Genomic DNA, 21084 nt, shown 5'->3' with positions numbered 1-21084 from the left:
AAATGAAACAAATTATGTTGCATGGGTACAGAACCCAGCCAGGGCTTCTACTGAGAGCATTAACCCTGTTCATGTGCTGACCTCTATTTTTAGGTATATATTCTTCCATGACATAGCAAAGGGGAACAGCAGATAATGCAGGACACTGATGTTTCTTAGGTAAAAAGTAAGCAGATAAGTGAAATTCATAATTTTGCTTTCAAGTATAAATATATAAGTTAATAGAATTATCAGGCATGCTTCATGAAGCAGCACTGGAATGTAGACTCTTAACACATTATAATTTGAAATTTATGAAAATATTCTCAGAGTCCAGCTATTCATAGATAATTATTAATGTTTATGCTAATTTTACTCATTTTCTTGGTATGCCAGGATCGGAAAAATGAATCTGTGCCATTTAATTTATAAACCCAATCTGTCTTCCTTCAGTTTGTGATGCTATCTGTAATCTTTATTCTAATAACTTCAGTAACTGGCATTCTTGTTATTTAATTAAACTAAAATATATCCAAGAATATATGAAAAGGCAAATGTGCACGGCAAGCAAGCACAGTAAAATGGGAGCGTTAGCTCCAAAATATTAATCTAAAATTATATGTAGATAGAAATTGTGTGCTTCATTCTTACAAAACTCATAATGCCATCAGATTTAATCCCTAGAGAGATGATTAAGAATCATTTGTACATTTAAATATTACCTTATAATTCTCAAGGTACATTTACATCTATTATTTCATTCAAGTCCCATCATACCTGAGATGCTAAGCTGGGAAAAGAATGCTGGTTACTGTGAGATGGGAGGTGTAAACACAAGACATCTGCTGCATACCGTGTAACATATTAATGCTCTCACACCTTTCTTTGAATCATTCTTTCTTTTTTAAAATTTATTTACTTTTTTATTTGATGTGCATTGGTGTTTTGCCTGCAGGTAAGACTGTGTGAGAGTGTCAGATCTTGAATTTACAGAGAGTTGTTAGCTGCCATGTGAGTGCTGGGATTTGAACCCAGGTCCTTTGGAAGATCAGTCAGTGCTCTTAACTGATGAGCCATCTCTCCAGCCCTGGTACTGTTACATTCTACTCTTAGAAAATTCAAAGAGAACAGATGCTGAGGTTCTCATGATGAAAACATTGGCAACACACTTATTAGCTAGCTAGTCCTAACTGTGTTAGAGTGTATAGACTTCAAGCTATCACATATCTTATATATACACATGACTCTGTCAATCTAAAAAATAACTAGGGATCATTGTTACACAGTTTTGGAAAGTAGGAAACACCTGAGGATAGCAGAAAGCCAGGCAGGGACTGGATGATTCCAAGAATAAGCATTTCAGCCCAGAAACCTGTGCATCAGATGCCTGGTCTCAGTTTGTGCCACTTCTGGCTTATAGAGAGTCTGCCATGAGTTTGACGTTCACATATCAGATTTGTGGTTTCTGTCAAGTGAGGTGTTGTCAGTCAACAATACACTCGAACTTCAGAACTGTTACAGGGGCATGATGCACACTGCATAAGTGTGTAATGCTGGTATATTGATTTTCTCTTCCATTAATAGCAATACTTAGCACACAGTGTGGGTGATTTTCATTAGACCCACTGCATAAATGAGGCAACTGGAAGACACTTAAGGATGAACAGTATTAAATAAAGCATTAGCAGATGAAGTAGATGTTCCAAGTGTGCTCTTTCTATGCCTACATAAAATGTTCCCTTCTGATTTTATTAACAGCAGTTTCATTGCTCGCTCCAGCTTTGTTGAAGTTTTTTCTTCCAAAAATAAAAGAAAAACAACTGAAATAAAATTGCATTAATCTGAGAAAGTGGTGCGATCCTAGACAATGAAATAACACCTTCACTTTCAAGAAACGCTCAAAGCTACAGGGTGAAAACTTTTACTTCTTTATTTTGATGTATTTATTTGGGGTGGGGCTGTATGCACAGGAATGTGTGCAGGTGCATGCACCTGTGTGCACACTGAGTTCAGAGGTGGACTTTTAGTGCCCTGCTCCATCACTGTCTTTATCACTCCCTCAAAACAGAGTTTTTCAGAAAAGCTAGAGCCAGGCCAAGGGCTTGCATGCCTCGGGCTTCTCCTGTTACTTGCAAACTGTGTACAAGCTTTGGCCTTGTGGATGCAGACTCTGGCCTATTTGCATGATGATTGTCACTAACTTGCTAAAATTGACTTCAAGTCTTCTGGAAGATGTGCACACTGTGGTAGAAGCCATGAGTACCCAGCAACATGTCACAGACTTCATGTGTGTGATCTCTGTGTAAAAGTCCCTTTCACGTTAGGACTTGTAGATCCCTTCATCAAGTAAATTTAATTCTAACCCCCAAATCTTTGATTCTGCACAGCAGCTTGAAATCAGACCTAGCAACTCACAATCTGTATAATTCCATTCTCTCCTGATTACCTCAGCAGTGCATACTGGTTATCAACATGTGAATGTTGCTGAATAAGTCCCTCACACATTTAAATGAACAGATTTTTTTCCTGTAGTAATAATTCCATTTGAGGCTTTTCTATTGATTTGTGATTACTCAGAATATTAAAATGTAAACAACCTTGTCTAGGAATCAAGAGGCCTTATTACTGATGGCTTGGGCCGTTTATTCCTTCAGTTGTCTTGAGCCATGCTGTCTGTAGTCATAATCTCATGAAAGAGGAGAGAAATGAAAGGACTTCACTCGCTCTCTGAGCCAGCAATGCTGCAGGTCAGCACTCACCTGATGGGGAGATGTGCCTCCAGGAAATGGCAGGCTCTGGCTTCCCAGTGGCCAAACAAGTGAGGGTGACATTGGTTCCTTCATTGATGGTCATGTCATTTGAGATGTCATATATTTTCGGAGGAACTGAAAAGGCAAATATACAGTGATGAGACTCAGTGTCTCTAAGACATTGTTGAAATACCCTAGAGTAACTCCATGACATCCATTGACAGGTTGCTGATAACCATTCTTCAGTCCTCTGGTCTTGCCTCGTGGAGAACTCTGCAGAAACTCAGACCTCTGATAAATATTTGGTACATTGGTTATATTTATTTTCTCCAATCATTTGATATGAAGCGCTTCAATATGAATACAATATTTAATAATAAAGTTTTAGTATCAAATAAATTTGTACTATGAGTGGCTTGTGCTGAGTGGTTTAGAACATGGACCTAGCTCCCATTATACCTAGAATCATTACTGTAATGAGGGCTCTGCCTTGAAAATGGTTACTAGCACACCCACTGTGCCTGCTTGCTAACTTCTGCACAAAACAGTGTAGGGGTAAAATGGAGGGTAGTTTTAGGGTCACCAAGGAACGTGCAGTTTCTGCTTTATACCGAAGATAATGGGGCTGGACATTCTTATAGTCTGTGTTCTAGGAGCAGAGGTAGTTTAGTAAGAACTCCTGTTGTAATAATAAGAAGAGCTCCCTGGAGTAGATCAAGGCAGGGCTTGCCTGCCTGTCATGCTCCTGTATGTGGTGGCTTTACGAGGGTGAAGGGGAAACATACAGGGAGCTTTCTGATGATGCCTTAGGCATGAGAAACCTTTATCCCAGACTTTTATTCTGAAATATAATTTGTTAAATGTTGGATGAAAAAAAAACTCTAACTAAAAAAATATTCTAGGATTAAATTGTCCTATTCTGACAAGCCAGTTGGTCTGATTTAATCCTCCACAGCATGGGTCTGTGGTCTCTGCTGGTGGCCAGTCTTGTGGAACAAGCACTTTGAACTGTCTTAGCCTCAGAGTCTTCACTGAGATGCAGGGACAAAAACTGGATGGATACTCCATGGCCACAGTGGGAATATGTGAGCCAGCACAGGCTCAGAGGTAAGAAAGGAACCTGGCATCAGTATTCTTGTTCTAATTGACCGATGTGGTACACATGTGTGACACTGGGGTTTAGCTTCAGAAGCGTTCTCAAGCATCATCATCCTGGCAGTGATGTTATCACTTTGACAATGATGTCATCACTCTGACAATGATAACATCACACTGACAATAATGTCATCACTCTGACAATGTCCTCACAACTTAGACAATGCTATTTTCACTGTGACCATGACGTCATCACTTTAATAATGTACACAGCTGGCATGTGGCAGCTTAATTTATGCTTGACTTTAAATAATTGCAATATTTTGATGATGCCAGTGAAATTTAAGTAGGAGAGAATTAGTCACCTTGATGGATTAGAAAACTGACCTTTCCTGAAGGGTCATTTGAATTATTCCATTCAGGTCTGTATTTTTCAATAGCTACTTTAAAGTCCTGTAGCTAAACACTGTAATTTTAGAATAAGTTATCTATTTTTATATTATCTTTGAATATTTTTCATAGAACCAAAGCTGTACCACAAGAAAATCAAGTTGATATATTTGTAACCATAGGCATTGGTTCATGTGACTGAGGAAGAACATGGCTGCTGAGTACCACATGAGTGTCTCCAAATGACACACTTTAAATACATTATCATCAAGCTCTTTACTTAGCTCTTCTCCAGCAAACAACAACAACAATAACAGTTCTAAACTGAATTTTCTTTTTGGTTTAACTGAAATAAACAGAAATAGAAAACTTAACATTCAGGATGGAAGATATAGAGACTTTGGGAACAGAAGAGTTACTAAAAACGAAGTTACAACTCCAGAAAAATATCATTTGGGGGTCTAGAGATGGCTCAGCTCCAAAGAGCTTGCTGTATAAACAGGAGGAGCTGAGTCTGCATCTCTAGCACCCATGTGAAATGCCAGGCATGGTGGTGCATGTCTCTAATACCACAGGAGACATGGGGCTCTCTGGGATTTTCTGGCCACTGCAGCAGAATTGTGAGCTGCAGTTACTTTGAGACATCCAAGTTGGAGAGGGAGGGAGGAGGGCACAGGGCATGAACTGCTGGCCTTCTCTCTCTCTCTCCCTCTCTCTCTCTCTCTCTCTCTCTCTCTCTCTCTCTCTCTCTCTCTCTCTCTCTCACACACACACACACACACACACACACACACACACACACACACGCACAAGAATACACACAAACATGTACATATACAAACAAGCACACACATATAAAACATATACACTATATATAATATGTAAGATATTAGATTTAGGCATAAGAGATTTAGGCATAAGTCCGCTAAACTGTGAGACACTTGTACATATGTATACATATACATACCTACATACAGGCATAAAATGCCAATGTCCACTACAGAAAAATGCTAGATAGTATTTACACAGAGTTTTAGTCAACTATGGATAATTTCCTTCAGAAAGTCAGATGTATTAACTGACTCAAAGGTGGGCAAGAGTATGTATATTTAATAAAAATACTGCCATCCTGTGAAAATCATGGACGCCTGTCCTCTACAGTGTCCCCCTTTTGTCAATCCCATCTGAGCCTATATCCACCTGCACCACTGGTGCAGCAGGACACTGAGTTCATATTAAGCATTAGTGTTTGACTAAATGTGAAGCAACCCAGTCTCTTAGCCATATAGTTTAACTCAACATTTCACACCTAGATGTCAGTTGTGAGAGGAGGTGTGAATTCCAAGGTGTCACCTGTCATTTCAGAGATAGTAATCACCTCCTGGTATATACTACAGAGAAGAAATATCTGGAAGGAGGGTACTAATAAGAAAAAATTCTCTGGCTGAGTTCTTTCCCAGGATGTGTCAAATGCCAGCAGTAGGTGCCTTGTAGAAACGTAGGTGACCCCCTTCTGTGCGGTTGCTTGTGGAGGTGAAAACATGTAAGCATTATTGCTGAATATTCAAAATCACTGCACATTCAGCTTTCAAGGCTTCCAGTTTCCACCAAATATGGTAGAAAGAATCATTCTTGACCTCCAGAAAATACAGGAAGTTAAAATGATAATCCTCACCCCTAAGATATTTAAAGGAGAGTGAGCAGGTAGGAAAGTAACTAAAAGAGATGCTTCCCAGATCACCTTCCACATCTTTGCCAAAGCTGGTTTATATAAAGCCCATTGCATAACCATTTGTGTAGCTCATGCTCATCCTCTAAGGGAGGAGAACGTCCTGACCCAGTGCCAGACAGCTAAGGGGGATATGGAGAACGGGTCAAATGGGTGAAAGTCAGAGCGGTCTTTTAAGCTGAGTGCACAGAGCCCAGGAGCTTCCCAAGGTGCACCAGTTAAGGGGGTGGGGGGAGGGAAAGTTGTTAAGACTCTACCATGGCTGGAACAGGGTAGGAGATCACAACCCTCTGAAGTCAGCCAGAGCTGATTCCTCTAGCAGCTGTGTGTCTCTGTAATGAAGGCCTCATGTGGGAGGAATCTCGACCATTCGGAGTATTTGTGTGGCTCATAGTGAACTCAGTATTCTAAGTGTTCACATAGTGACACAGAAAAAAATAAATAAAAGAAAATGCTTAATATTCTGTATATGTGTTCTTTTTTATCAGAATTTTATTTAATTTTGATTTTTTGGTTCTTATTTGCTTAAAAATTCTCTGGGAATTTTACAGTATGTGTTCCCATTCTCTATGTACCTAGTTTATACTCCCTCAGGTGCTTTCCTATTGATGCACTTAGTCAATTAATGATTTTTAAAGCATTAGCTAAATAGCTATAGGTTTTAAGAAGTATCTTTGATTGCTATGTACATTGTTTCTGTATTTGTGACCTGGAGCACAGAAATAATTTATTCTGTGCAAAACGTATTCTTCTAAATGTGAACCATGGTGTTCAAGAAGTGTGTGGGGTGCACACCCATTCCTGAGCAATGTGGAGATCAGAGAGCAACTTGTGGAAGTCTATCCTCTTCCTCCTCCATTTAATGACTCAGGTCATCAGGCTGAGGCAAGCATCTTATACATCCCTCAGGCCCAAGGTTAGCTACTTTTAAACTCACATCCATTTACATTAACATAACCTGCTTTGTCTCCATGTCGTTTGTGGTCCTGAAACCCAGTTGTTCATTTGCACCCTTTCTTCAAACATTCATTGGCCCCCAGACAGGAGATGAGTCATGCTTAGATGTGTCTCTGGATTTAGATTCTCTAAAGGTAATTTATTTCCTCTTGTAGGTTTCACTTTACCAAAAAATGAGTCAGTCTGACTTGCTGCCACCTGGGCCATCTGAGCCATCTGTCAATGTCCCTAGCAGGACATTTGGCACTGAAGAGATTTCCAGCCTGCATATCCAAACTGGGAGGTCACATGTGTCACACTTTTGGGCATTGTCCCACTGTTTGTATTGAATTTGTGAATAGGTTTTTTCATGTTATATACATATTTTTCATATTTTCTTTTTCTTGGGGATTTGATACAGGACCCTCGTTTTATTTGTGACAGTGTACATGATGCATGGTATTCATCCTCAGTGTCCCTCTTATGCCTCTCACAATCCTGAACCCCTTCCCAGCTAGTCTATTCCTACTTCTGTGTCCTTGTTATGACTAGTTGAGTTTAATTAGGGTGGTTATATAAACATGGGCTTGGGCCTTCCTGATGGGACCCAGGTACTTCATTTCACATGTTCAATATGCACTTTGTAACCTCGCTATACTACCAACTCATGTTTGCTGATACATGAGTAAGCTTTCCTTGTTTTTGTAATGATCAACCTTCATGGATTTAATGTGAACTCTTTCTATGAATTCCAAAAAGATAACTAAGGAGTGGAAAACCCCGACGAGGGCGACTCATCTGTGCATCAGCAGAGTGTTTGCAGAAGACATTACAAGCCCATGCAGACATTTTCTAGAAGGGACAAATTAAATGTTTTGTTCTGAGGCCCGGTTACATTGCAGATGAAGCTGAATCACACATGATGCTGAGAACTCTTACTGAGCACATGAGATGGAGATTTTGACTGCCGGTATGTCATGGGGACTTCTGGGCTCTGCTTCATGGTGCTGGGTACCTAGAGCCAAGTCAATGCTCCATCAATCTCGTGCTGTGAGGTCACAGCTCTTCACATCACTTCATTAAAGGATGATGGCTTCCTAAGTCTAGTAACTACAGATTATCCTGGGACACTGTCCAGTGTTCACAGCAACCACCATATCCCCACCATCAAAACTGTGCCTCCTACTATTACCATATAAAATCAGGGCAGTGTTTCACAAACACACTTCATATGCTAATTCTCTGAGAGTACAGGCTCTTTTCCAAAATCCTCAATATCAGGGTCCCAATGCCCCTGTTGGGACTGCCAAAAACACTAGCTCTCTCTTCCTAACTTGCTCACCAGAAGAAATAAGAAATAAAAATTACAAAGTGATTCTGTCTCTTTACACCATAATTGATTTCATTTTCTCCAGCTTTATGTCTTCTACCCTCAGAACTTGTCACATGAACAGTGACATAAATTCCTGAGAGGACTTTTTGAGTCCTTGACATAATAGACTTTCCTGAGTGTGTGCTCCTGACTACATGTTTTCCCCTTTCTCAGATCCGCACAGTGAAGTCATAACTCCAAAGCTGATGGGGATAGGAGGCACTTCAGGAATAATGTGGTCGTGAAGGTGATGAGGACCAGTATAAAACAGACCCCTGTGTACTAGGTACACCCTTGTCCTCTAAGGAGATGTGACACATGAGGAAGGGGCCCTTTCTACCATGTGTGTCAGCATCTTTGGCCTTCTGAACCCCCAGAACAGGAAGAAATAAATTTCTGCCACTTACGAGTGACTCTTTGCTCTCTGTTGGTGCCACTGGTGTTCATTTATATTATTTTATTTTATTTTTATCTTCATTTTGTAGAGCAGAAGTCGAGGCCTAGAGTAAAACCCTCTTTATTCATCTGGAACTGGAAAAGCCCTGGCATCAGTGAGATGAATATCTGTAGTGTTCACGTGTATAGTAAGCTAATGTTTCTTCAACGTTTCTGTGAACATTCCCCATGAAACTGCTGGCAGAAGTTTCTTTCTGCCAGAAGCTCCCAGACAATGGACACAGAGACTGATTATTAATTATAAATGATTGGCTGATAGCTCAGGCTTATTACTAACTAGCTCTTACAACTTAAATTAACCTATTTCCATTAATCTACTTTCTACCACGTGACTCATGGCTTTACCTGTCCTCCAGCATGTCTTGCTCCCTCTGTGGCCCCTGTTGACTCCTCTGACTCTGCTGCTCTTCACCCCAACATTCTCTCTGTCTCAGGCTGCCTCACACAATCTCTTTGTGCCCAGCTATTGGCCAATTAGCTTTTTATTAACAAAGAAAGCAAGACATATTTACAATGTACAGCAGAATTATTCCACAGCAGAAACCTCTAGCCACCATGAGAAGAACACGTTATAATTTTGAGAACATGGTGAAGATGCCAATATCATTTCTCATCTTGTGGATGGTCTGAGCACAGGGTTTCTCTTCAACTCATCTATTCACCTGGTTTCTCCTGATCAATGCCTGTCATATCTTTCTCAAACTCTGAGATGGAGCTGGACAATAATCATACACATTTACTGTATCTGAATGGGATGTTGTATTTTAGGTAGTGTTATGTGTGCTAGCTACAGTGATTCTTGTTTATTTGGTTTTATTTTTGAAGATGTGCAAAGGTAGATTAAAGAATTGGCTTTGGGCTGGGGAGATGGTTGCATGGGTAAAGTGTTAGCTGTGTGAACATGAGGATAAAAGTTTGGATCTTCAGCACTCATATAAAAGGGGCTTCGATTCTCAGAGCTGGGGCAGATACTGAAGGATCCCCAGGGGCTTTCTGTCCAGTCAGCGTACTGAATCAATAAGATCCAGGTCCAAGTCTCAAAAACATAACCAGCCAAACTCACAAAAATGTTGGTGAGTGACAGAGGAAGACCTGACATTGACCTGTACCCCAACATGTACACACAGTGTACAGCACACACATACTCCCACACAAGAACACACCTATCACTTTCATTGTTTATTCCCTGCACAGTGTAGAAACTGTTAGTTCAGAAACTGTGTTTCTGAAGCCTTTCCAAATCACTTGAGTCAACAAGTTAGACAGAACCTATCTTGGGAGAATTGGATTTTTCTTTGCTCTTGATCTGGCAATAGCTGACAGTATCAAAAGAACATTCCTCCTGCCATAGAGCTGGCACCTCCCTTCCCATCTTGGCCAGTCCCCAGTCGGTACAAGCCCATCTCTGCTTCACAGTCAGCCTTCTGGAAAGGTGCTGTTCCCAAACTGAGAGAAGAAATTGCTTCATGATTTTTTTTCTAAATGTGCTTGTAGGTGCTTGATGGTTCCGTGGCCCACATCTGAGCAGCAAGACCACTCTCCCAGCTGACAGACTGTAACTGACTTTATAGTTTATGGCATTTCAGAGATGTGTGTGGCTTCTCTCCTCATCCCATCACTCAAAGATAGTGAAAAGAAGAAAAAAATACCACAGCATAAGTTATAGATGTAAGCTTGCCAGATTCATGAATTGCCTACTGATGGAATATGCCAGAACAACTTAGGGGGTAAAGAACATTTTTGAGAGAAATACATCTTCCTCTTCTGACTCCAACTTTGAATCATGTTGCAAACTTTAGTATTTTTCCTCATTTAAAAGCTATGCTTAGTTATTTCTCAATCTATTGTGTTCTTCAGCTATTAAACAGGACAACATAGCAATCACCTGTTAGCACCCAGATGGCCACCCATACACTCACTCATTGGATATTTCCCAAGTCCCTGCTGCATCAGAAAGGTAGTCTCAAAAGGTCCATCTCTGTAGAGTTAGAGATTCATAACATTACTAATTATAATATAGACTCACAGCACTTACAAAGAGGTGTCTACACAATGTTTTGGGACTATAAAATTACAAATTTGTTTTTTCTGAAGGTGAGATTAGGCAAGGGTGCTGATTTGACCACATTTTTGAAACAGAAGAAATGTAAGTAGGATGTGATGAATAAAACTGTATTTTCTTGTATCCAGGTAATGGAGAGGTACAATCTAATGAGCTTTTCCTCCTGGGTGGGAGGAGGGGCAGACAGAGAGCTCTTAGAACAGTGGGTATGTGGTCTAGGTAATGAGTATTTGATACAATCCTGTGACTCCTCCTTAAAATCTGTCCTCTGGTCAGAGACTCTCTGATTCCTGCCACTGTGCCCCGTGTCCATGGTCTAGACGGGAGGGTGCTTAGGTGCTTGCAATTTGTTATTAAATGGTAAGATCAGCAAGGGGCATGAAGAAGGGCAGCCACACTGGAGACACTGCAGCTTTTCCTATTAGGTCCTTTCCTCCTGAGAAGCCCGGAACAGGTTCTCCGAAGCAGTACGACATTTAGCATTATAGGAAGCGTGAGTGGGGCTGGGGGAGGGGGCCCCCATGTAGCGTGGAGTGCTGGGTAAACTCAACAGGGACGTCACTTCCTCTTCCTTTCTTACCCTTATCTCTTGTCAGTTTAACATGGGGGCGGAGAAACTCGGGGATAAGAACACGAGGAATCTTTTAAATTTAAGGCATATTTCCTCATTGAAAATGTTCTTGAGTTATAGCGTTTCAATGATAAATGGAAACAAACAGGCTTAAGAGAAGGCTGAGTATACATGAAAACTAAATGTGATCAAAGAATTTAAATAGTCCTTTGGCCTTAGAGAAGATCCAAAGCAGTGAACTAACAGTTTTCATATTTTTGTTGGGAGGCAGATTTCTTACTTGCTTTAAAACACTGAGGAAGTAAAATGCAACATTACTGCATTAGAGTTTTCATATTTGGGTGGGTATGGGATTGTTATTTTTGTTTCATTTGGGCTTTGGGATCAATAGTTGCTGGCTCCAGCAGGGAATGTTTGCACACTGGAGTTCAGACCCCTGGTGCACCTCCAGTTGGTGTCAGCTTTAGTCTTGGAGGTTCAGACATAAATGCAGGACTGGAATTACAGCAGCAGCATCAGTAGGGAGGTCGAGGCACGCTGGGCAAAACTGGTGTCACAGGCTCAGGGAACAGCCTGTGGGTGTAGGCTGCCACCGAGGCTGTCCAGGAACCAACCCTGTGTCTCCACACCTGCTGAGATGGTAACATTTCATTAAGAATTGATAATGAGTGTTTTCCTGGAAACCATTTGGCAAAGTATTTTAAGAACTTTAGAAAAACCCACTAGTGGGTAGCTACACTGTGTCCCTTTCCAGAAATTTAGATCAAGGAATGAAGGTGCCTGTTTTTAGTATGGTTATTCTTCCCATAAACCTGCTGACCAGCTTTGGAGCAGAGCCATGGGAGTGCCCTTTGCATAAGCTGAAAAGACTTATTGCCTCCTCCTTGGTGTTTGGAGTGAACCATTTTCCCAAACCAGAGAAAACAGCACATCTATGTCAAACTAGAACCCAGAAGCCTGATTTGCAAACATTTCCCATAGGAGAGAACTTGCTCCAGGCTTTTTAAAACCCCACGGTCCGAATGCACCCTTGGAGCTGTGGAGTACTTATGTACCACCTGCCTTGATTTCATGAAGAATGCCCACTCCACTTCACTGGGTTCAATGTGAGCAGTCCTCACAGGCCCAGGGCTCTGTAGCTGTTTTATTTTTATATTTTTTTTTTTATCAGATTTTGTGTCTAAAAGCTGCTGTGGTGTTCTTGTGCTTGCAAAGTAAATGTGCCATTTCAGCACCATTAGAAAAATAATGTCTTCTTTGAAGTACACTCATGCCTTTGTTCTTTGTAAATAATATTTATTATCCTAATTATGAAGATGATACCCATTTACTGAAATTAATGGGTGAAAAACATGTAAAGAATAAGAAGGAAAATATCATAGATTGTAGCATCTGAAATGGACTTTGGTGGTTAAAACAAAGTACTGTTGCACTGTCATGTGACTCAATATCATACCACCATTAGGGGTAATCATTATTAGTAGCTTAATGTATCTTACCTAGGTACTTTTAGGCATGCAGCTTTACATAGATCCTCAATATTTCCATGTAATCCTAAAGGCTCGCTGGGGATGAAGCTTTGGGTGGCAATAAACAATGTCTCCTCAGACTGTGTAGTTTTGAAAGTGAGCTGGAGTGGGGTTGGGTGGAAATTGAAGATATTTTTTTTTTTTTTTATTGTTGGCCAAGCGCCTGGCAGAGGATGCCTGCAGCAAGGGTGAAGGGCTGGTAGCTGGTGTGGCATGTGTCACAGAACAGAGTTCTCAGCACCCAAGATGCCACTCCTACCCACTCACAGGCCATGGGTTCCTAACACCCCTCTCCTTAGGATAGGCTCCATCCCTCTTCCACACTGCATGCTTTGACTTTGGTTTGCCACTAATGATTCCAACAGGAGAATCGGAAGCCAAATGACTTCCAAACTGGGTTATACAGTAATGGCATTTGTCTCTTGCCCTGTTCTCCAGGAACACTCATTCCTGGAGGCTTAGGAGACTGTTTCGTTAGTCTGACCACCCTGGAGCCACCCTGTTAGAGACAGCACATGGAGATGCCACATGTGAAAGCTACATGATGAGATTCTGAGACATCAGGAATATAGACTGAGATGCTTTACAGTTTTTAGGAGTCCTAATTAGGCAACTCATCCTGGTGAGACTTTAGATGGCGGGTCCAAATATCTCAGAGTATAGTTTTGCTTGCAAGGTAAATGGTCACAGTTTGTCCTTACTCATTTTTAGCATGATTTTCAGAGTAACAAAAGTTGAAAGGTTTATGCTGCTTGACTTCATGGCTTATGAAACCACCACAGAAAAGTGTTATCAATAAATATGGACAATGGAGAAGAGACCCCAGAAATGGGTACTCAAAGGCAGCTTGGTCAAAACTGATCACTAGTATTAGGAATAAAAATATTTTTAGTGGAGTAGATATACAGAAGTTGGTCATGCAGAGTTCATCTTCAGACTAAGCTATAGTTCCCCAGGGAAGAGTGTTGCTCCACAGAATACCCACTACTGATAATATCCATCTGAAGATGGAAATCTAACTAGGTCCATGCTGGATTATCTTGTCCAGCCTTTATACAGGGGGAGGAGCTCAGTTCTACCTCAACTTGATGTGCCATGCTATGTTCAAGCCCATGGGAGGCCTGCCTCTTTCTGAATGGAGATGGAGGAGGGGGTAGATGGGGAGGGGGGTAGAAGAGAGTAGGTGAGAGGAAATGAGAGGAGAGGAGGGAGGAGAAACTATGGTCAGTGTGTAAAATAAGGGAAAAAATGTTAATTAAAAAAAAAAAAGAATTCACTCCATCAGATTGGCCTACAGACCTGTCTTTGAAGTAGGAGGACCCAGTCCACTTTGGGTGGTACCATCCTTAGGCAGCTAGTCCTAGACTACATAAGAAAGCTGGCTAAGCATGATCCTGTTGTAAGCTGGAGAGAGAGTCAGAAAATAGTGTTGCTCCTCGAATTCTGCTTCCTTTAAGCTCCTGCTTAAGTTTCTTCCCTGGCTTTCCTTGGTAGTGGGTTGTGACATGGAAGTGCCAGACAATAATAAATAATAAATAATAAACCCTTTCCTCTTAAATTGCTTTTGCTCAGTCACAGCAATAGAAATCAAACTAGAACCTCAGTGCTCTTCAGACTTTAAACTTTGTGCCATAAAAACTCCATCACAGCATCTGTGGTATTGGCCTGTCATCAACTCAAACTGCACCTACAAGGGTACTAGAAGAACCTTGCTCTAACAGAAGACCCTCAGCCTTCACACCCTAGAACATTCCCTAACGCAGAATCTTTCCAGTCTCTGAGAATAAGCAGCACCTGTAGACTTATATGTAGAGAGTCTTCACTGTGTGCCTTGTATGGTCTAGATGCAGCTGGGAAGTCATAGTCTTCCTATCTCACTTAAACTGGTGGAAGAGTTCAACATGTACTCTGGAAGACCCAAGGACCCACTTCCAATCACATTGCTTGGCTTCTTACAAAAGCAATGCATTACCGTACTACACACTAGTGTGTGGCTCACCTGTCACAGAGTGTGTGATTAGATCTCAAGAGTGACTGGAGTGTCGCCTAAGGAAGTGTTATGAGAATGGAGTCTATTCAGAAATATGAGTGATAAAGTCATGATTCCAGTTAATTTTCTGCTTCTAAAAATAAGTATTCCTATACCATCTTAATGATCTTTCTTATCTCCTTTTCACAAAGATAATGAGTTGTATTTTTTTCTTATGTTACAACCAAGTGTTATCAAGCGACTATATCAAGCAGATGGCAGTGCTGGTGGATATGTGCACAGGTTCTCTATGAAACTGGGTTAAAAGGTAATTTTCCATGCTACTGGCCCCGAGGTCATTAGCCACAGTGGCCTAAGTGCATTCTCTTATAATTCAATATCAAAGAAATTGCTTTTCTGGCATTAACTGTATTATATTCAAAATTATATAAATTATTGAAATACTATGCCTCTGCCAAGATATAAGACAGTTCACATGAAAAAAAAGTTGAGTTTTAAATTATTCATTGGGGAAAAGTCAGTCTCCTGACAGAAATTGTTTTATACTGGGGCCAGCTTCTGGGACTCACATTTAAAGATGAGTCACACAGCTGAAAGCTTCAGGGACTAATGATTTCCTTAGCCTTAAATAGGAGTTCCTGTGTTTGACTCCTTGGTTTCCTTGTGTGAGACAGTGTGACACAGATAGTCTTGTGTCTCAGACTCTCCTAAGAGCATTTTCATTGGTCATAAAATGCAAACACTGTAAGTCCTGGTTCAATGAAGTCAAGGATCTGCCCAGAAATATTGAAATTTGGTGACTTTACTTTAGTATTTTGACTGGAATATAATTCAACTACATACATATGCCTATATAATTAATGAAATAAATATGTACACATAAATACATGCTTAACATATCTGTAGTTCTGTGGACACATGTGTATGTATTTATTAGTGACACAGTTGAACACAGACTGGAGTTGGTCTTTGTGCTTCTGTCTGATAAATGAAGCATAGTATAGGAAATACATTAGTCCTAAGAAATGTAACCTCGAGCCGGGCGGTGGTGGCGCACGCCTTTAATCCCAGCACTCGGGAGGCAGAGCCAGGTGGATCTCTGTGAGTTCGAGGCCAGCCTGGGCTACCAAGTGAGTTCCAGGAAAGGCGCAAAGCTACACAGAGAAACCCTGTCTCGAAAAAACCAAAAAAAAAAAAAAAAGAAAGAAAAAGAAAAAAAGAAATGTAACCTCGAAAGGGCTCTCTCCTCCAGACTTGTAACACATTCATTTGGTTTGAAAATTTTCATTTGTCCCTTGGTATGCACTGGGGACTGCACTAGATGTTAGTGATTTCAAATTTAATAACACAAAGTTGCTGTTTTCTGGCAGGATACAGACTGTGGGAGGAAACAAACACAGAAACAGATTAAAATATAATTATACCAAGCTTTGTGAGAACAAGGCAAGTGAGCTATGCCCCTCTTAATGAAAATTCATTCAGACCATATATAGATGGAGGTACAGTTATGGTAGAGACACACAGGGCCACTTTGGAATAAGATACTGAAACCATCTAAATACAGAAGTGCACATCAGGTAAAGAGAGAGACACCTAACTGCTGGGAAATGTCAGAAAACTTGTGACCCCTAATATATCCTATGACCTGCCACACTTAAACTTACTTCTTTTTATATTATACTACTACAGAATTATATCCCTTTCAAAAAAGAATAGGCTTCTTCTCTTACTGCCTGTCTGCAGAGAGCAGATGAACACAGTATGTTGATTCCCGAGTACTCAGTAGGGTCACACTTGGTTCACAGTAAGTACCAAGTGTTGTTGGGAAATATTGCCATCATTTGTAAATGGTCCTATTTGAGGATCTAGTTCTCAGCGCAGACATTAAAATGTAGTTCTCCCCATTTATTCACTACATTCTGAAGCGCAAAAGGTTTTGACAATTTTTCCCTTCTGAATAAAAAATGCACCGTGCGTGAGGACTCTCAAGGGTAGTGGGATGTTTGAGTTTTTCTTCAGTTCTCCAGGGTGCCAGATGCAGAACCCATTTTCATACCTCAGCTGAAAAGCACCATGTGATTTTGGCTCTCTAGATACCACCACATGATACTTTTAAGGACTTAACGTGAAGTTCAAAAGAAAAAGGAAACTCCTTTGGGCATGTTGCTGCATAACAGCATCCCCAGCCCACTGAGGTTTTTATATTCCAATCTCCTTATTTGATAAACTCTCCACAGAGAAGGCAAGCTCTTCTTTCTTTCTGGACCATTAGAACCCTAAATACATTGCTTTCCAATAGTTCATTTTCCTCTACCTCCCAGTCTCATAAGTGCTCAATGGCAGGCTGCACAGCGACCACCCTAGTGAGAAGCTGGGGAGGCAGGAACCACAGAAACTTAGGGTTTGTAGGTGAAGACAGGAGAGTTTCAAGGACTATGCCAAAATAACCCAATTTACCTTTTTATGGGTCACTGCTTAGCGATTAAATGGAATGCTGTGGACACATGGAGTGCATCTGAGCAAATGGAGTCATTTCTGATGTTTCAATATAAGCAGCACTAGCAGTGGGTGTTTCTTGGTGGTAAGGAAGATCTTAGAGACATTCCAGGGCAACTGTGGGTGGTCTTTTCCTTCATTCAACTGTAACCAGTGTATGAATGTGTTGGAAATAGATGAACAGGATTACCCTAGGGGTTTGAGTTCATATTGAGAAGATGTGTAATAAGAGGCCATTCTCAATGGTAAAAGCTTTAGAGACAATGAGTCGCAGGACACATATGAAGGAAGTGGGGGTATTGACAGAAAGAAATGCTCAAGGGTGATAAAGGCATGTGTATACCTGCGGGTTTGTTCTGTGCTGACCTGGTAGGCATAACGAAGGCAGATGTAATGAGGCATCCTGAATAAGAAATGGCATTCTGGAAAGAGAGACTGTTATGAGGATGTGAACTCCCTGTGATCAAAGGAGTTTCAGATATAATGGAAGATTATGTAAGAAGGGAAGGGATTGCTAGATGCTCCCACGAACAGTAATCTTGGAGATTTTCTACTGTTAGGTCCTTGATCTTGCTTTACTCTCTAGATGTGTAAAGGGGAAGGAAATTGGAATAAAATGTCACAAGCACATTACAGGGCCAGGGAGGTGAAGTGACTAGGTGTGACATGGGAGAGGTAAGTGATGAGAGACAGGGACATAAGTCATAGATGGTGGCTGAGTGGTGGGTGAGGAAGGGGAGAAAGAGAGAGAGGGGGAGGGAGGGAGAGAGAGATAGAGATAGATAGATAGATAGATAGATAGATAGATAGATAGATAGATAGATAGAGAGTGAGAGGCAAAAGTGGAGAGCTGAAGCCCTTCACATGCCCCTGGTCCTGCCCCATGCAATATTCCCATCACATTGTCATAGCCCTGCAATTCTTCACCAACAGCACACTGAATGCAGTTGACACCTGCATCTGGAAGCTAATTCTTGGACTTTCAGGAATTGTGTGACTCACATTTTAAGCATAGCCATCCCTAAACATTAGATTGAATTATATTAAACTTAATACATATGTAATATATAAAATTATATTAAAGACAAGAGTTGTAAGCACTCAACAGTTGGGAGATGGGGAGCTAGTTCACAGGCTACAAGCACTGGCTGCTCTTGCAAAAGACCCAGGTTCAGTTCCCAGCACCCACATGGTGGCTCACAACTATCTGTACCTTCATTTCTAGGGGATCTGATGCCTTCTTCTTGCCTCCCTGGGCAGCATGCAGGGATGTAGTATACATACACATATGTAGGCAACACATACACACAATTAAATAAGGTTAAAAGAAATTTTTAAAAATCCTGCACAGGTAGTACCCCTGACACTATTACATTTTACTTTGTCTGCTCTCAGTGTCCTCTACATGTGTGAGAAATGTGTGATGGGAAACTCTGCACTATTCCCCTCCTCTCAACTTTATGTTAGTGATGCCATAGTGATGGCGGTGGACTCTGTATGGGAATTAGCATATGCTACACTTCATGACATTTGTTGAACTGCTTATTAAATATTGATCAACAACCTAATGGCATTTACCTATCTATATGCAAAAGATACACCTTAATGAAGGTTGTTTATGCAATAGCTATCCAATTGTTTTGTAACTAGAACATTCTGTAGTGCTACATCTCTTTCTTTCTGGTATTGAGGCTATAAAAAGGAATCGAAGATATGTTGTTGCCCTCAAACAGCTCTGGGCTTAGCTAAGAGGGATGAAGATGCCAACAACTGTAAAATGAAGTATGAAAGTCCAAGGTGATAGGAACGTATCAGAAATAGGGATGAAGGCAGGAACAGCAAGGCTTTATGGGTAAGAAGAATAGGTGGAGTAGGTGATGGGAAAAACTTGGAATAGGAATCAAAACTTAGACTCGGCTTAGAAGGATGGAATGAATTTGGGAGTGTGGGAGTTATGTGATCACTACCTGGGATTAAGAACATAAGGTACAAGGGCCACATTAGTACACAAGGCAGCTTAATTGTGAAGGAACATGAATGGAAATAAGGAGATAAGGATGGGAACATCTTGGAGACAGGATGGAAGCAATAAAGAGAGGAATAAATCACAGAGGACCTTGAGGTAAACACGACTAAAACAGACAAGTGCAGATACAGGCATCATACGTGCATCAAGGGTGACTGACTGAGTTCTGTGAGAGGTTAAAACTCAACTGGCCCACAGATGTTCCTGCTGGATTCCTTGGATGGAAATACCATCTTAAAACTGAATTAATAAATTAATCAACTAATTCGTTAATTAATTGGTGTGTGTGCCTGTGTAAATGTGGCATGTACAGGTATTGAAGTCAGAAGACAATGTGCAGGAGTTGGTTCTCTCCTTTAACATGTGGAGCCTGGGATGGAATGAGGTTGGCAGGTTAGACACAAGCACTCTTACCTACTAAGCCATATCACAGGCCCACAAATAACATTTCATTAATATCCTTATAGAGGATTATTTTCTGTTCTTTGAAACTCCACTGGCCACTTGTCATTCATCTATAACATGAATCTCTTACCCTGTGTTTATACCTAAGCAAGTTAGGATTCATATAGCTTACAGTGTGTGAATCCAGATTGACATGTTAGTATAAACACGGAGCTGTGTTCCTCAGCTGATGAGCAACACACAGGGCCTTCCAGTCCTGCTTCTCCAGACACCAAGCCCACACACTTTCTGTCTTCATTCCTCTTTTCCTCCTCACTTGCCTTTGAATCATTTTAAGTCTCCAGGGGTGGGCGACAGTCTGCCTTGCAAGCATCTTGCAGAAACAGCACTGACCACTGACTGCAGCTGCTTTCAGTCAGTTGCTTACTGTTCTGAAGAAAACAGTAACCAGAAGACAGTGAGTCCCCAGCCAGTGAGATCTGTTATGTCTGACAGGGAGGCTTTGCATAGGGAGCTGGCAGAACCATGCTGTGAGGGTTCTATCTGCCATCACCATCAGGCTGTGGGCACTTACAGTTCAGGAGGGCCTTTGGGAAGAAAGCTCTTTGCTTGTTACTGACTTTTTTTTATTATTTTAAAAAGTATTAAATAAGTTATGGGGAAAGTAAAAACTTCTGTAGTAGATTTTAAAATATAGTCTGTTCCCTTTGCAGTAGAAGCGCAACGTTCAAGCTCATTCCCTCTCTTTGGTGCACAGCTAGACAATTAGATTTTGTTTCTCAGAATTCTTTGTAGTTTCTTGAGTCCCAGTTTCAATCAAGGGGATTTGAGCAGAAGTGTTTTGTGATTCCCCCTGTTAATTCCTATGAATTGTGAGCTTGGAAACCACATACTGAAGTGGGCAGAGAGCCAAAGCAGAAGGGGTCAGTTTCTGTACAGCAGGCAGGGTGCCTGCAAGTAGCACTTATTCTGAATATTCTATGAGAGAGAAATATGTGTCAGAAATGTTGAAAGAACTAGTTTCTATACCATATAATCCATGTGAAAAGGAGTCAAGATTCAAAAATTAAGGCAACATTTATTATTTTATTAGCCTCTTCCCCAAAATATAATGAGGAACATACTCATTCATCTGAGGTAAAATATGTAATGTGAAATTAAATAGGTAAAAAGACTGTAAATGAAAAGTAATTTCATTTGAGATTGCAGAAAAGTTATTTTCTGATTAAAGCCACCAACTGACTCTAGCAGTGTAGGTAAGAATCAAGTCTAAATAAGACGCCTCATGTCAAGAGTGA

General features: G+C 40.8%; 1 protein-coding gene across 1 annotated transcript in view; it reads right to left on the bottom strand.

The window, feature by feature from the left end:
• Positions 1–21084, bottom strand: part of Negr1 (neuronal growth regulator 1) — a 742197-nt gene that overhangs the window by 292470 nt on the left and 428643 nt on the right. Inside the window, exon 3 of the mRNA XM_059266497.1 lies at positions 2739–2864. Coding sequence (XP_059122480.1) covers positions 2739–2864 — 126 coding nt within the window. The remainder of the gene's footprint in view (positions 1–2738; positions 2865–21084) is intronic.

The sequence above is a fragment of the Peromyscus eremicus genome, chromosome 6 (genome assembly GCF_949786415.1).
Source record: "Peromyscus eremicus chromosome 6, PerEre_H2_v1, whole genome shotgun sequence".
Taxonomy (NCBI): Eukaryota; Metazoa; Chordata; class Mammalia; order Rodentia; family Cricetidae; genus Peromyscus; species Peromyscus eremicus.
This window is presented reverse-complemented; position numbering and strand designations above follow the sequence as displayed.